The 15,127-nt window shown below is 41.7% G+C and overlaps 1 protein-coding gene across 2 annotated transcripts in view; it reads right to left on the bottom strand.

Annotated features, from left to right (window-relative positions):
* Positions 1 to 15,127, bottom strand: part of nphp4 (nephronophthisis 4) — a 427,697-nt gene that overhangs the window by 71,669 nt on the left and 340,901 nt on the right. For both annotated transcript variants that reach the window (XM_063033463.1, XM_063033464.1), the window contains 2 exons: positions 11,280 to 11,452; positions 3,761 to 3,921 (listed from right to left, as the gene is read on the bottom strand). In XM_063033463.1, coding sequence (XP_062889533.1) covers positions 3,761 to 3,921; positions 11,280 to 11,452 — 334 coding nt within the window. The remainder of the gene's footprint in view (positions 1 to 3,760; positions 3,922 to 11,279; positions 11,453 to 15,127) is intronic.

The raw sequence follows: 15,127 nt of genomic DNA, 5'->3' as shown, positions 1-15,127 counted from the left end.
CACAAAACTTCTCAGGGGCTTACCAATAGAACTCTCAGTTATTAGAAGCACATTTCAATCTGGGACATATGTACAGAGCAGATGATATAGCCTTTACTAAACCAATTAGACTGAATTATTCATAATATGCTTAGATACACTCAGTAGTCTCTTTATTATGTACCTTCTGCTGCTTCAGCCCATTACTGTTCTAACACATGGTTACTTGAGTTAATGTTGCCTTTCTTGTCAGCTTGAACTAGCCTGACTGTTCTCCTCTGACCTTTCTCATTAACAAGGTGTTTCTGCCCACAGAAATGTCATTCACTGGATGCTACTTTTTTTGTTTTTTGGACCATTCTCTGTAAGGTCTAGAGACTGTTATGGATGAATATCCCAGGAGATCAGCAGTTTCTGAGATACTCAAAGCACCCCGTCTGGCATCAACAATCATTCCTCAGTCAGAGACACTTAGATCACTTTTTTCCCAATTCTGATGTTCAGTCTTGACCATGTCTGCTTGCTTCTGTGCACTGAGTTAGTGGTACATTAGATATCTGCATTTATGAACAGATGTATAGAGTACCCAATGAAGTGGCCAGTCAGTGTAAGTCTGAACCAGAAAGTGAAAGTTAGAACAGCAATGCAAACCACAAGGAGGTTTCAATAAGCTAAAAATAAAATACTGTTGGCTTCAATATATCTCGGTATCAACATTTAGCAAAACCCTGTGCCCATTCATTAGGCTTTCACTCACAATTCTTCCTATCGGTCTGAAGCACCTTTCTGAATTGTCCCTACCCTCCAGCTTCAATCTCACCTTTTTTCTTTTAACCCAGAACATACACCAATTTCATTTTTGCAGCACCTTAATGTGAACACAAAATAATAATGCCAACCCATGTAAAGAGATATTAGGGTGTGCGCTAACCAGGATGAAGAGGTGTAGAGGTAAAGAGATTTACAGCTGTTATTCCAGAGTTTGGAAGTTTAGCAGCTGAAGGCACTGCTACTAATGGTGCAGCAATTAAATCTGGGAATGAGTTCACTGCTGATATAGGACTGGAGGAGTTGACAGAAGAGATTGATTTAAAATAACATTGAACTTTGAAAGGAAGAGTGACACAGTGTTACAGCTAATAGATCTCCTGTCTCACAGTCCTTCGGATCAATCCAAGCCTACAATGCTGTCAGTTATGTCTCCCTGTGGCCCTAGGAGTACTTGTTTCCTCCTACATCCAACAGAAGTGTGTGCTGGTACATTTTAAGTCAATTAACCTGAGTATGTAAAATGAGTGGTATAATCTGATGGGATGAAAAACAAAATGGATTGGAATAAATAGGTAATTGATGATTGCTACAAGCTCAGTGGGCTGCCTTTCAAGCTATCTGTCTCTATGACAAGGATGAAATCTTTACAAATAAAGTGCTACTTAACCAGAACCAGTGCAAGAACATCATGATAAGTGAACAGGATGATACAATTCTGAACATGGACAGCCAAGTTTTGGATGACTTCTAATTTGCAGACAGTAGAATGAGGTAGCAAAAACACAGAGAAGCATTTCTGCTGTAGATTTGCTGAGGTGGACAGAGTAGGATGAGGTATCAGGGCGAAAATGAACAAACACAGCAAAAAGTAATTTTACTGATGCTTATACTGAATTTTGCTAAATCAGAGGTGAACCTCCCTCCAAATTTATATTTTCTCTCTGCCCCAAATTGTCATAGTCAGACCATTGAAAGGCCGTCCTCCATTTTTCTGACAAGTTCAGTGGATATTTAATGAATAGGTGCTGCAAACTCAAACACTTCCTTGGTTTCAACACTGAGCCCTTGAATGACAATGCACTGCAAAGAAGCCTCAAGATTCACAGAGCAGCTCGGTGTTGACTTCAGGATTTCAGTTTTATACGTGCAGTTTTGAAGGTGGCTAACTGATTTTCCCTTCAATTTTTTGTACTGTTGATAAACTTGCTATTATTTTTAAGCACAATATTCAGACTAATATTAAATTCAAGAACACAGAACTTGAAACAGTACAACACAGGAGCAAGCTCTTTGGTTCACAGTGTTGTATCAAACTAAGTATTCATTTTGACCCTGGAAATAAAGATAATGGCTGTCTATCTATGCCTCTAATAATCTTATAAATTTCTATCAGATCTACAAATGAATTCCTTCCATGAATTCCAATGCATTTATCCCACAAATGAATAAAAATGACAGAATGGTCATATCAAAGTTTTAGCTGACATCATCAGATATTTTCTTTTAACAATTTGCATATTAACATTCATTGTTTTGTTCTCCAGAGGTGCTTCCTCACCTGTTGAGAGTTCACGGCATTTTCTGTTTTATTTCACATTTCTAATAGCTACTTCTTAATCTCTGTTTTAATAATTTCTTAAATATATTACAAAGTTTTGAAAAAGAAAGAAAGACTTGCATTCCTTTGCCACCAATCTCACCTCAGGATACCTCACAGTGTGTTGTGGTCAATAAACTCAAACCCTTACAGAAAGTGATTATATCCTGATCATTATTCTTTGTAGTGACGTTGACTATTTGGGGTCATGAGAGAACTTACATGGAACATAGAACAGTAAAGTATAGGAACAGGTCTTTGCCTACCAAGGTAAGTTGGTTTATCATTATCACATGTACCGAGGTACAGTGAAAAACTTAAGCTGTCAGGAATTCAAAAGCCTTTGATCTAATTAAATGCAAGAAAAGCAAGAGGTTGGACAAACATTAGTTGTTTTCTCTGGAGTGTCAGTGACTAAGACAAGACCTGATTGGAGGTATACATAGGGCAGGGTCGCATAGAATTCCCTTTCTCCCCCAGAGCAGAAATGTTGTTTACTAGAGAGCATAATTTTAAGGTGAGAGGGAAAGATTTTTTTAACATACAAAGTGGCAGGTGCCTGGAATGTACTGCCAGGGGAGGTGCTAAAAGCAAATACAGGTAATGACATTCAAGATAGACATGTGAGAAGGGATTAGTTCAATTTGGTGTCATGGCATGGACATCATGGCCAAATGGCCTGTTCCTGTGCCGTACTATTCTATATTCTAAATGGGGTCATGTTTCTGTGGACTAAAGTATACCCATCACATTCAAGCCACCTGGTCAGTAAAACAGTAAGAGCTAATGGGTTGTTCTGGAAGCAGTAAAATCTGAAGCTTATGGATTCATTGTCCAATATGGCAAATTCCCAAAGCGAGCCTTACCTTGTGGTAGGCTCAGAAAATACCACTGCTAAGAATGAACCAAATTCCAAATTATTCAATTTTCAATAAAGTTGACAAAACCACGGAAAAAAAATTCCCATGTATTTTTACCATATCCTGCCAGCCTAGTATCTAATAGGGCTATTCTTACACGTACTTCCTCCTGTTCCCTTTCTCACTTTCTACATGACCTCCTGCGTTTGAACTTTAGTTCACTCCAGTCCACTTCTTTCTGACATACACTCTTAATTTTCACACAGCCATCACATTCAAAACTAGATAGAGAAGCTGTCGCATTGAAATGGAATGAACTGTTCAAAAGTAGCTAGATCTATTACTATGAATGTAAAATAATTTTAGAATTCTCAGCAGAACTACAGCACGTCCCATTAACTTTGGATATTTGCCTTTCTGAGGTGCTCTAGTGTGAACAGTAAATGTAGTTTTGTGTTTTTTGATGAATATTTTTACATAGTCCAATACTCAATTGGACATGTTTGTACAGCAGCATTGGCATCCTCCAGTGGTTCTGCTTTGTTCATCTTACCTTCAGGTCTACAGAAGCAGTGCCAATCAGAAGTAAGGATTCTGCATCCCAGACATCAATCTGCAACGTCTGCATTGCCAAGTACTGAATAAACCACAAATGTTCACCATCCCTCAGAAGACTTGGCTCCACCATAAATTTCATCTCCAAACCTGGAGAATCTACAGTACACAGAAACGGGAAGAAGAAAAATTCAAGCAGATATTATACCTATTAAATTCAGGTGAAATTAAAGATAAAGACAGGTAATTGAATCACAATATGCACTTTTTAAATAAACTTCAACATCTAACATTTTAATTGACTCCAGAAATACAGACTTCCTCCAGACACCTGAGGTGAAGGCCACACTGCCCGACTGTCTGGAGTAACGCACAAACGCAACAGAAACATTCCAGTGAAGAGCTTTAAAAAGCAGGAAATTTTTTAATGGGAGTCATTGATTGGAGTACTGCACAGACAACAGAACGTGTTCCCACACAGGTCTGGCGAAGAGCTTTAGAAAGCCAGTCTCTATAAAAGAGAGGAACCGCCCAGCGGAGTGGTCATCGTGGGAGCGGTTGTCATCGGAGTAGTCTGAGTCAGAGTAGCGAAGCTTTGACTCAACAAGGCTTTGACAAGAACAGGTGGAGGCAAGGTAAGTGAGTAAGTTCATTCCTTATTTCTTATTTAACCCTTGAGAGAATAGGGGGTATGTCTACAGAGCTGGTGTTCCGTTCAGGGTGTCAGATGTGGGATTTCCAGGAGACTTCCAGCCTCCCCGATGGCCACAATCTGTGCCAGGTGCATTGAGATGCAGCTCCTTAGAGACCATATTAGGGGACTGAAGCTGCAGCTCGATGACATTTGGCTTATAGAGAAAGTGAAGCAGTGATAGACAAGAGCCACAGGGAGATAGTCACCCCAAGGCTGAAGGAGACAGATAAATGGGTGACTGTCAGGAGAGGGAAGGGAGAATGTTAGATGTAGAGAGCACCCCAATGGCTGTCTCCCTCAACAATAAGTACTTCATTTTGAGTATTGTTGGGAGGGATGACATACCTAGGGGAAGCAACAGTGGCCGTGCCTCTGGCACTGAGTCTGGCCCTGAGGCTCAGGAGGGTAGGGAACTGAAGAGGATGGCAGCAGTAATAGGGGATGCTGTAGTTAGGGGGACAGATAGGCAATTCTGTGAATGCAAAAATGAAACATGGGTGGTAGTTTGCCTCCCAGGTGCCAGGTCTGTAATGTTTCTGAACACATCCACAATATCCTGAAAAGGGAGGGTGATCAGCCAGAAGTCATGATACATATTAGTACCAACAACTAGGTAGAAAAAGGGAGGAGGTCCTGAAAAATAGAATACAAGGAGTTAGGAAAGCAGCTGAGAAGTAGGACCTCAGTGGTAGTAATCTCAGTATTGCTGCCTGTGCCACACGGAAGTGAGGATAGGAATAGAATGAGGTGGCAGATAAATGTGTGGCAGAAGAATTGGAGCACGGAGCAGGGAGCAGGGATTCAGATTTCTGGATAACTGGAATCCCTTCTGGGGCAGGTGGGACAGGTACAAAGGGGATGGGCTGCAATTGAATCCAAGGGAGACCAATATCCTTGCCCGATTGGGCAGGTTTACTGGAGCTGTTGGGAGTGGTTTAAACTTATACAGCAGGGGGATGGGAGCCAATATGATAGAGCTGAAGATGAGCCAGCAGATTCACGAGGAGATGATGGGTGTAACGTGAAAGTAAGGAAGGACAAGCCAATGACTATATACAAATGCAGAGAGAGCAACAAGTTAAATTGTAGCACAGAGGCAAAGTTCAAAAGGGCGAAGGATACAGGAATGAAGGAGCTGTATTTAAATGTGCGTAGCTTTCGGAATAAGGCGGACAAACTTGTGGCGCAATTAGAGATCAGGCATCATTGAGCCTTGGCTGAAGGAAGGCTATAGTTGGGAGCTTACCGTCAAATGATATACTTTGTATCGAAAGGACAGGCAGGAAGGCATAGGCGGTGGTGTGGCTCTGTTAGTAAGAGATGGAATTCCATCTTTAGAAAGAAGTGACACAGGGTCAGAGAATGTTGAATCTTTGTGGGTGGGGTTAAGAAATTGCAAGGGTAAAACAACCATAATGGGAATCAGATATAGGTCTCTAAATAGTAGCCAGGATGTGGGGTTGAGATTGCAAAGGGAGCTGGAAAAGACATGTAATAAGGGTAATGACACAATTATAATGGGGGATTTCATTATACAAGGGGATTGTGAAAATTAGGTTGGTGTCACATCGCAAGAGAGGGAATTTGTTGAATGCCTATGAGATGGCTTTTCAGAACAGCTTGTGCTTGAGCCTACTCGGGGAAAGGCTATCTTAGATTGGGTGTTGTGTAATAACCATGATCTAATTAGGGAGCTTAATGTAAAGAAACCCTTAGGAGACAATGATCATAATATTAGTGAATTCATACCACAATCTGAAAAAGCAAAGCATAAATCAAATGCAGTCACATGTATCAGTATCGCAATGGAATAAAGGGAATTACAGAGGCATGAGAGAGGAGCTTGCCTAGGTGGATTGGAGGGGGATATTGGCAGGGATGCTGGCAGAGCAGAGATAGATGAGGTTTCTAGGAATAGTTCACAAGGTGCAGGATATGTCCCACAGAAGAAGTTCTTAAATATCAGGGGTAGGCAACCATAGCTGACAAGGGAAGTTAAGGTCTGCATAAAAGCCAAGGAAGTGTACATAAGATAGCAAAAGTGAGTGGGAAATTGTATTATTGGAAAGCTCTTAAAATCGATCAAAAGGCATGAGAGCAAACTGGCCACTAATATAAAGCAGGGTACCAAAAGTTTTTCAGGTTTTTTTTAGCGTGTTGCACCAGACAGTCAGCCATTCTTGTCTGGCGCGTGGTGTCAGGATTATTCTCCTTTCGGATTAACCGGGTCACGATATGAACATTCCCAACTTGACCTTTTTTTCACGAGGCCGAGTGGCTAGCTCGACGCTCAACTCCGCACGGATGGAAAGCGTGCTCGAGGGGTGGCCCGATTTGGATTCGAACTCGAGAGCCTTCGCTCCAGAGTCCAGCGCTGATGTCAGTTTTTCAGTTAATATAAACAGTAAAGGGGAAGTGAAAGTTGATATTGGTCCACTAGAAAATGATGCTGGTGAGGTATTGGTGGGGGGGACAAAGAAATGGCAAATGAGCTTAATGGGTACTTTGCATCTGTCCTCACTATGGAAGACAGTAGCAGTGTGCCAGAGGTCTGTGAGTGTCAGAGAGCACCATTGCTTTTACAAAGGGAAAAGTGCAAGGCAAAGTCGAAGGTCTTATGGTGGATAAGTCACCTGGATCATATGGACTACATCCCAAGTCATGAGAGAGGTTGCTGAAGACATAATAGGTGCTTTGGTCATGATCTTTCAAGAATCACTTGAATCTCGGATGGTCCTGGAGGACTGGAAGATTGCAAATGTCACTGCAATCTTTAAGAAGGGAGGAAGGTCAAAGAAAGGAAATTATCGGCCAGTTAGCCTCACCCAAGTGATTGAAGAAGTGATGGAGTCTATTATTAAGGATGAGGTTTCAGGGTACTTGGAGACGAATGATAAAATAAGTCGAAGTCAGCACGGTTTCTGTAAAGGGAAATCTTACCTGACAAATCTTTTAGGGTTTTTCAAGGAAGTAACAGGCAGGGTGGTTAAAGGAGAGACAGTGAATGTCATTTACTTGGATTTTCAGAAGGCATTTGTTAAGGTGCCACACATGAGGCAGCTTAACAAGATAAAACCCTATGGCATTAGAGGAAAGATACTGGCATGGATAGAGGAATAGCTGACAGGCAGGAGGCAGTGAGTAAAAGGGACCTTTTCTGGTTGGCTGCCGATGACTAGTGGTGTTCCTCAGAGGTCATTATTGGGACTACTACTTTTCACATTGTTTGTCAACAATTTGGAAAATGGAATTGATGGCTTTGAGGCAAAGTTTGCAGATGATACAAAGATAGGTGGAAGGGTAGATGGTGCTGAGGAAGCTCTACGATTACAGCAGGCTTAGACAAATTGGAAGAATGGGCGAAAAAGTGACAGATGCAATACAATGTTGGGAAATTAATGATAATGCATTTTGGTAGAAGGAACAATAGTGTAGACTATTATCTAAATGGGGAGGAGAAGGGACTTAGGAGTCCTCGTGCAAGAATCCCAGAAGGTTAATTTACAGGTTGGGTCTGTGGGAAAGAAGGCAAATGCAATGCTGGCATTTATTTCAAGGGAGTCAGAATATAAAAGCAAGGAGATAATGAAGAAAGCCCTTAACTCCGAGTAGAGTCATCGGGACGCCGTCATGATGGCTTTTTTTTTAGCAGGCTTTCTTATTTTTACGAGGCTGAGTTGCTAGCTCAACACTCAACCCAGCACGGATGAAAAGCGTGCAAGGGAGCCAGCTGGAGCCTTCGCTCCAAACTCCGGTGCTGATGCTACTACGCCACCAGCTGGTGTCCAAGGAGATAATGCTGTGCCTTTAGAAGATGCTGGTCAGGTCGCAATTAGAGTATTGTCAACAGTTTTGGGCCCCATGTCTCAGAAAGTATGTGTTGTCATTGGAGAGAGTCCAGAGGAGGTTAATAAGGATGATTCCGGAAATGAAGGGGTTAACATATGAGCTCTGGGCTTGTACTCACTGAAATTTAAAATAATACGTGGGAATCTCATTGAAACCTACTGAATGTGGAAAGGACTACATAGGATGGATGTGGAGAGGATGTTTCCTATGGTGAAGGTATCCAGAACTAAAGGGTACAGTCTCAAAATTGAGGAGCAACCTTTTAGAACAGAGGTGAAGAGGAATTTTTTTTTAATCTGTGGAAGGCAGGTGTATGGGGTTGAGTGGTATCTGGAATCAGCCTTGATGGAATGGTGAAACAGATGTGATGGGCTGAATGACCTAATTCTGCTCCTATGTCTTAAGGTCTTATGGTTTGATTCCTCAAAGTTCTGACCATCCAGTCACAGAATCATTCGACCCTCAAAAGTCTCCCGGCTTATAAAATCTACAAATTCTCTACAAACTTTTCTCTCTGATGACCATCTAATCAGCCCATGCCCATACCCAAATGGTCTTTCAAAGTTCCCAATGAATGTCATGATTTGTACAGACCCCATCCCCCACCCCACTTATCTAAATGCTCGTCAAAAAAAATCCCAGTGTGGATAGGTGCATCAGAGTTCCATATCCAAAATAAACATTAGTATCCCCTCTGATCTATATTGTACACTGTTCTGGAAAACAACATCAAATACTTTTAAAAATACAATTTTGTAAAAAGGTACTCCACAAACCATTATATAGAGGGCAGATGATGAGACAAAGGAAGTAAGTTCCATTTTTTAATAATCCTTCATGCATAGGTATCAGGTTTATTGATTTTTACAACTAGACACATAAAAAGAAAACTTCAGGAACCATGCCCAACATACATTAGTGCTAGAAAGTTTGTGAACCTTGTAAATTTTTTTCTATTTCTGCATAAATATAACCTAAAATGTGATCAGATCTTCATGCAAGTCTTAAAACTAGATAAAAGAACCCAATTTAATAAGTAACACAAAAACATTATATTTGTTCATTGATTTATTGAGAAAAATGATCATAAACTTTCAAGCACCATTATAAATTGGGGCATTGCTTTGTCAAGCATCTCTGCTCCATCCTCCAATAGCAGAATTTTCTGATGGCCAACCATTTTAATTCCTATCCCCATTTCCTATCTGACATGTCTGCCCATGGCGTCCTCTTTTGCCACAATAGGCCAGTTTCAGGGTGGAGGAGCAACACCTCATATTCCATCTAATTAGCCTCCAACCTGATGGCATGGACATTTGATTTCTTTTTTCCCTCACTGTTCCCTTGTATTCTATTACCTACTCTGGCCTATTACCTCTTCTCCTCAGCTGCCTATCACCCCCCCCTGATGTCCCTCCTTCTTTCCTTTCTCCTATGGTCCACTCTCCTATCAGATTCCTTCTTCTCCAGCCCTTTATCTTTCCCACCCACCTGGCTTCACCCATCACCTTCTAGCTAGTCCTCCCACCTTTTTTTCTGGCATCTTCCCCCTTGGATCCAAGTCCTGAAGAAAAGTCTCAGCCTGAAACTTCGACTGTTTATTCATTTCCATAGATGCTGCATGACCTGCTGAGTTCCTCCAGCATTTTGTGTGAGTTGTTCAGGAACCATGTAAACCTATCATTGGTAATACTCGCTCCCAGCAAATGGAGAAAGGGCATCATGTGATTGATAACTGTGAGTATATGAATGAAGGAGGGCAGCAAGTGTAACATGGCACTTGTTCTGGATTCTACAACTATAAGGATGAATTGTACCTGTGATTGAGAGTTCAACACGGCCATATTCAGCTTCCGTGGATATTAGAGAAAATGAAGGAGATTAAAGCTAGTAAATGATATTCAACTTGGTATGAACAACAGAGGAAACCTTTTTTTCTGTGCTTAGCAAGGGATGGAATCTGAATTAAGAAAGCAGAAACCCAAAAGTTGTAACATCTAGTTTATTACTCAAGTGCTCGCAAGTTAGTGTAGGATAAATGAGTTGGGAAGGGAAATAAGTGACTGAAGAAGTAATGAGTCACAGAGTGGTTTATCCCTTGTGACTGTTCACATAATACTTGCAGTAGAACCAAACTCACAGTCAAATTCTTAAGAAGCCAGTCACTGGGGGCGCTACTCAACTGCTCATAATGATGGTCAATGAAGTTCCATCCTATGCTCTTACTAATCTTAGCACTGATTCATCAGCTGACAGAAAATGTAACCCGGTTAATGAGGAAGACACAATGAACAACAAAAAGGTGATAGAACAGTAGGAGTTACCAACAGGTGAACAAAATAAAACTACTGAAGAAGAAAATCAAAATTTTTAAACAATTATATCATGAAAATATTTGGTGTCCTTAATCACTGGCAATGGCAGTTCAATGCAAATAATAGAAAGGTGGACAAGCTAAATGTCATTTTGTGTTAGTATATATAGGGCAGGGTTTTATTATCAGTAATGAAGTGACCGCTGAACTCTAAGAAAGCTGTCCATAATGATCACATAATCGTTGTGACATGAAGTTGCCCACTTCCTAGTACACAGAACCGCTCAACAATTTGGCTTCAGTTCAGTGTTAGTTGGGGGAGGACTTTACTAAGGCTTAGATTCCTTCTGGATATCAGAAGAAGATGGCACCAGCAAACTATGTGACGTCCTGCAGATAGTTCACAAAACTTCTTCTTTCCAATATGATCCTGCCATTCTGGTGTGTAGAATATGTAACTTTCTCCTATAAAGCACAGATAAGTTGCAAACTATTGATACAATTAAAAAGAAGCTAAATGAGAACATGTGGGAGGAAAAAAACAGAACAATATTTTATTAATGCTAGTCAAAAAAATTGTGTCATGAGAAGCATAAATGCTGTGTGGATCTACTGAATGGCTTTTTTACGACAATGCTGAAGACATTTTGCAGTACTCACCAATATTACCAATCCCATTTTTACTTAAGGGTACAAGGATGAATGGCATGGAGTTTGATGTTCCTTTTCCTTTCATCTTCATGAGCTGCAGCTGCTGTGTTCTTACTGGTGGAAAGCGATAAAACTGAAAGGTGAAGTAGACTGATCTTGGATGATTACTTTCTGGAGGTACCCTGAAAAATATCAAATCTCAGAAAGCTTATTATGTCACAGTATTCCTCGAGTTGCAGTCTCCTGCACCTGTACAATCGTTATCCTCCATTCATTCTGCACATTAATTGATTAACTTGAAAGCAACTATTTTGCATGAAAAGTGCCAAAGACAACAGAAATATATAATTATCATTGGATCTGAGCAGGGAAAGCTATTTGTCCTCTGTTCTGTTTGTCTTTTCCTGTCATTTTCTATGGTCCAAAAGAGACAACTACCCCTACCTTGCCGAGGCACAGCGACAACTCGCGGATTCTTCCTCTTATTTACCCCTCGATCGTGACCCCACTAAGGAGCACCAGGCCATTGTCTCCCACACCATCACCGACTTTACCCTCTCAGGGGATATCCCATCCACTGCTATCAACCTTATTGTTCCCACACCCCGCACTTCCCATTTCTACCTCCTACCCAAGATCCACAAACCTGCCTGTCCTGGCAGACCTATTGTCTCAGCTTGCTCCTGCCCCACCTAATTCATTTCTGCATACCTCGACACGGTTTTATCCCCCCTTGTTCAATTCCTTCCTACCTATGTTCGTGACACTTCTCACACTCTTAAACTTTTCGATGATTTTAAGTTCCCTAGCCCCCACCGCTTTATTTTCACCATGGATGTCCAGTCCCTATATACTTCCATCCCCCACCAGGATGGTCTCAAAGCTCTCTGTTTGTTTTTGTATTCCAGATCTAACCAGTTCCCCTCTACCACCACTCTGCTCCGTCTAGCAGAATTAGTCCTTACTCTTAATAATTTCTACTTTGGCTCCTCCCACTTCCTCCAAACTAAAGGTGTAGCTATGGGCACCCTTATGGGTCCTAGCTATACCTGCCTTTTTGTTGGCTTTGTGGAACAATCTACGCTCCAAACCTATTCTGGTATCTATCCCCCACTTTTCCTTCACTACATCGACCACTGCATTGGTGCTGCTTCCTGCACTCATGCTGAGCTCATTGACTTCATTAACTTTGCCTCCAACTTTCACCCTGCCCTCAAGTTTACCTGGTCCATTTCCGACACCTCCCTCCCCTTTCTAGATCTTTCAGTCTCTGTCTCTGGAGACAGCTTATCCACCGATGCCTACTATAAGCCTACTGACTCTCACAGCTATCTAGACTATTCCTCTTCTCACCCTGTCTCTTGCAAAAATGTTATCCCCTTCTCGCAATTCCTCCGTCTCCGCCGCATCTGCTCTCAGGATGAGGCTTTTCATTCCAGGATGAGGGAGATGTCCTCCTTTTTTAAAGAAAGGGGCTTCCCTTCCTCCACTATCAACTCTGCTCTCAAACGCATCTCCCCCATTTCACACACATCTGCTCTCACTCCATCTTCCCGCCACCCCACCAGGAATAGGGTTCCCCTTGTCCTCACCTACCACCCCACCAGCCTCCGGGTCTAACATATTGTTCTCCGTAACTTCTGCCACCTCCAACGGTATCCCACCACTAAGCACATCTTTCCCTCCTCCCCCCCGCTTTCTGCAGGGACCGCTCCCTACGCGACCCCCTTGTCCATTCGTCCCCCCCATCCCTCCCCACTGATCTCCCTCCTGGTACTTATCTTTGTAAGCAGAACAAGTGCTACACATGCCCTTACACTTCCTCCCTTACCACCATTCAGGGCCCCAGACAGTCCTTCCAGGTGAGGCGACACTTCACCTGTGAGTCGTCTGGGATGATATAGTGCGTCTGGTGCTCCCGATGTAGCCTTCTATATATTGGCGAGACCCGACGCAGACTGGGAGATCGTTTTGCTGAACACCTACGCTCTGTCAGCCAGAAAAAGCAGGATCTCCCAGTGGCCACACATTTTAATTCCACGTCCCATTACCATTCTGATATGTCTATCCACGGCCTCCTCTACGGTAAAGATGAAGCCACACTCAGGTTGGAGGAACACTACCTTATCTTCCGTCTGGGTAGCCTCCAATCCGATGGCATGAACATTGACTTCTCAAACTTCCGCTAATGCCCCACCTCTCCCTCGTACCCCATCCGTTATTTATTTATATACACACATTCTTTTTCTCTCTCTCCTTTTTCTCCCTCTGTTCTTCTCACTATACCACTTGCCCATCCTCTGGGTTTTCCCGCCCTCCCCCTTTTCTTTCTCCCTGGGCCTCCTGTCCCATGATCCTCTCATATCCCTTTTGCCAATAAACTGTCCAGCTCTTGGCTCCATCCCTCCCCCTCCTGTCTTCTCCTATCATTTTGGATCTCCCCCTCCCACTTTCAAATCTCTTACTAGCTCTTCTCTCAGTTAGTCCTGACAAAGGGTCTCGGCCTGAAACGTTGACTGTACCTCTTCCTAGAAATGCCGCCTGGCCTGCTGCGTTCACCAGCAACTTTGATGTGTGTCACCCTTCACATTCAAGGTTTTTGAACCTTTTTACAGATCTCAATTCCTCTACTTCATGCAAATACTTCATTGAAAGTTAGTGCACATAATTCTCTTGACAAGATCTATTCTCTAACAATTAACTAATATATAGAATATGTTCTTTAGATTTGGGGAACACATATGCATTTAACAAGAAAATGCATCAGAACAGCTCTCAACCAAAAAGCTTCAAGTGAGCTCTTCAGTTCATTTCATTCCTTCAATATTTATGAGTTTGTTAGAGATTCCAGTTTCTGTTTGAAGAACACTCATCAAATGCAATTGAAATACAAGCTTTGAATTAACTGCTTGAACATGGACATGAGGAGAGACTGATTCTGAAATCTGGCAAAAAAATTATTTAAAGATCTTTAACAACCATCATTTGTGTGACAACAGAAAATGAGGAAAGAGAGAAATAAAACAAGCAATAGGTTTTACCTTTTAAATTTTTGAATAGATTTTTATCAACATTGTTGTAGCTATGAGAAATTCAGGGTCAAGAATTACGGTTGTTACTCAAAGGGGAAGTGCTGAAATAGTTTCTGTGCTTTGTTAAGCAGCATATATCTTAGACTCTTTGAATCACAAAATGGACACACAAAGCTAATCCACAAACTGAATGCAACTACTGTGACATTAGGATACCAAAGAAAATAAAAACCGTGCTCACGGTTCCCTGAACTGGGGGGTGGGAGGGCCACAAAACCATCCAGAACTGTCATCTGCTGCTGCTAGAGGGAGAGTTTTAAGTACAAATGACATGCTTGAATCACTTGCCACTGAAAGTTGAATAAAGGAAATGTTTCTTCCTTGCATATGGTGAACACAATAATGCAGCAGTGATCAGCAAAATGAGATGTGGCACTGATCAATGGTAGTATCCTGAAATGATCCTGAATGATGGAAGCTGAACTCTACCTTTCTTTGTTATTGTCAATTCATTATGTTTTTGCTCTATGCACTGCAATCTATGTACCATTCTGCTGTTTTGTTCTCATTCTTGTATTTATTGTTGTGCTTATTATTATTCTGTATACTATTTACACTATGAGCGTTGTGTAAACAAGGAATTTCATTGCACCCTGGTATCTATGACAATAAACTAATTTAACCTAACCACCCTGCACCTCAACAGATAACATTGGATTTGTGATAATAGGTCACAGATTTAAAGGAGTCAAAAATGTAGCTTGAGTGCTGGCCCTTAAACTAACATGGTTTCTGGGGATGCAGTGATCACGTTATATGGAACCA

This window comes from Mobula hypostoma, chromosome 25 (genome assembly GCF_963921235.1).
Source record: "Mobula hypostoma chromosome 25, sMobHyp1.1, whole genome shotgun sequence".
In the NCBI taxonomy this organism is placed as follows: Eukaryota; Metazoa; Chordata; class Chondrichthyes; order Myliobatiformes; family Myliobatidae; genus Mobula; species Mobula hypostoma.
Note: the sequence above shows the minus strand (reverse complement) of the source record. Positions and strands in the feature narration are given on the sequence as shown.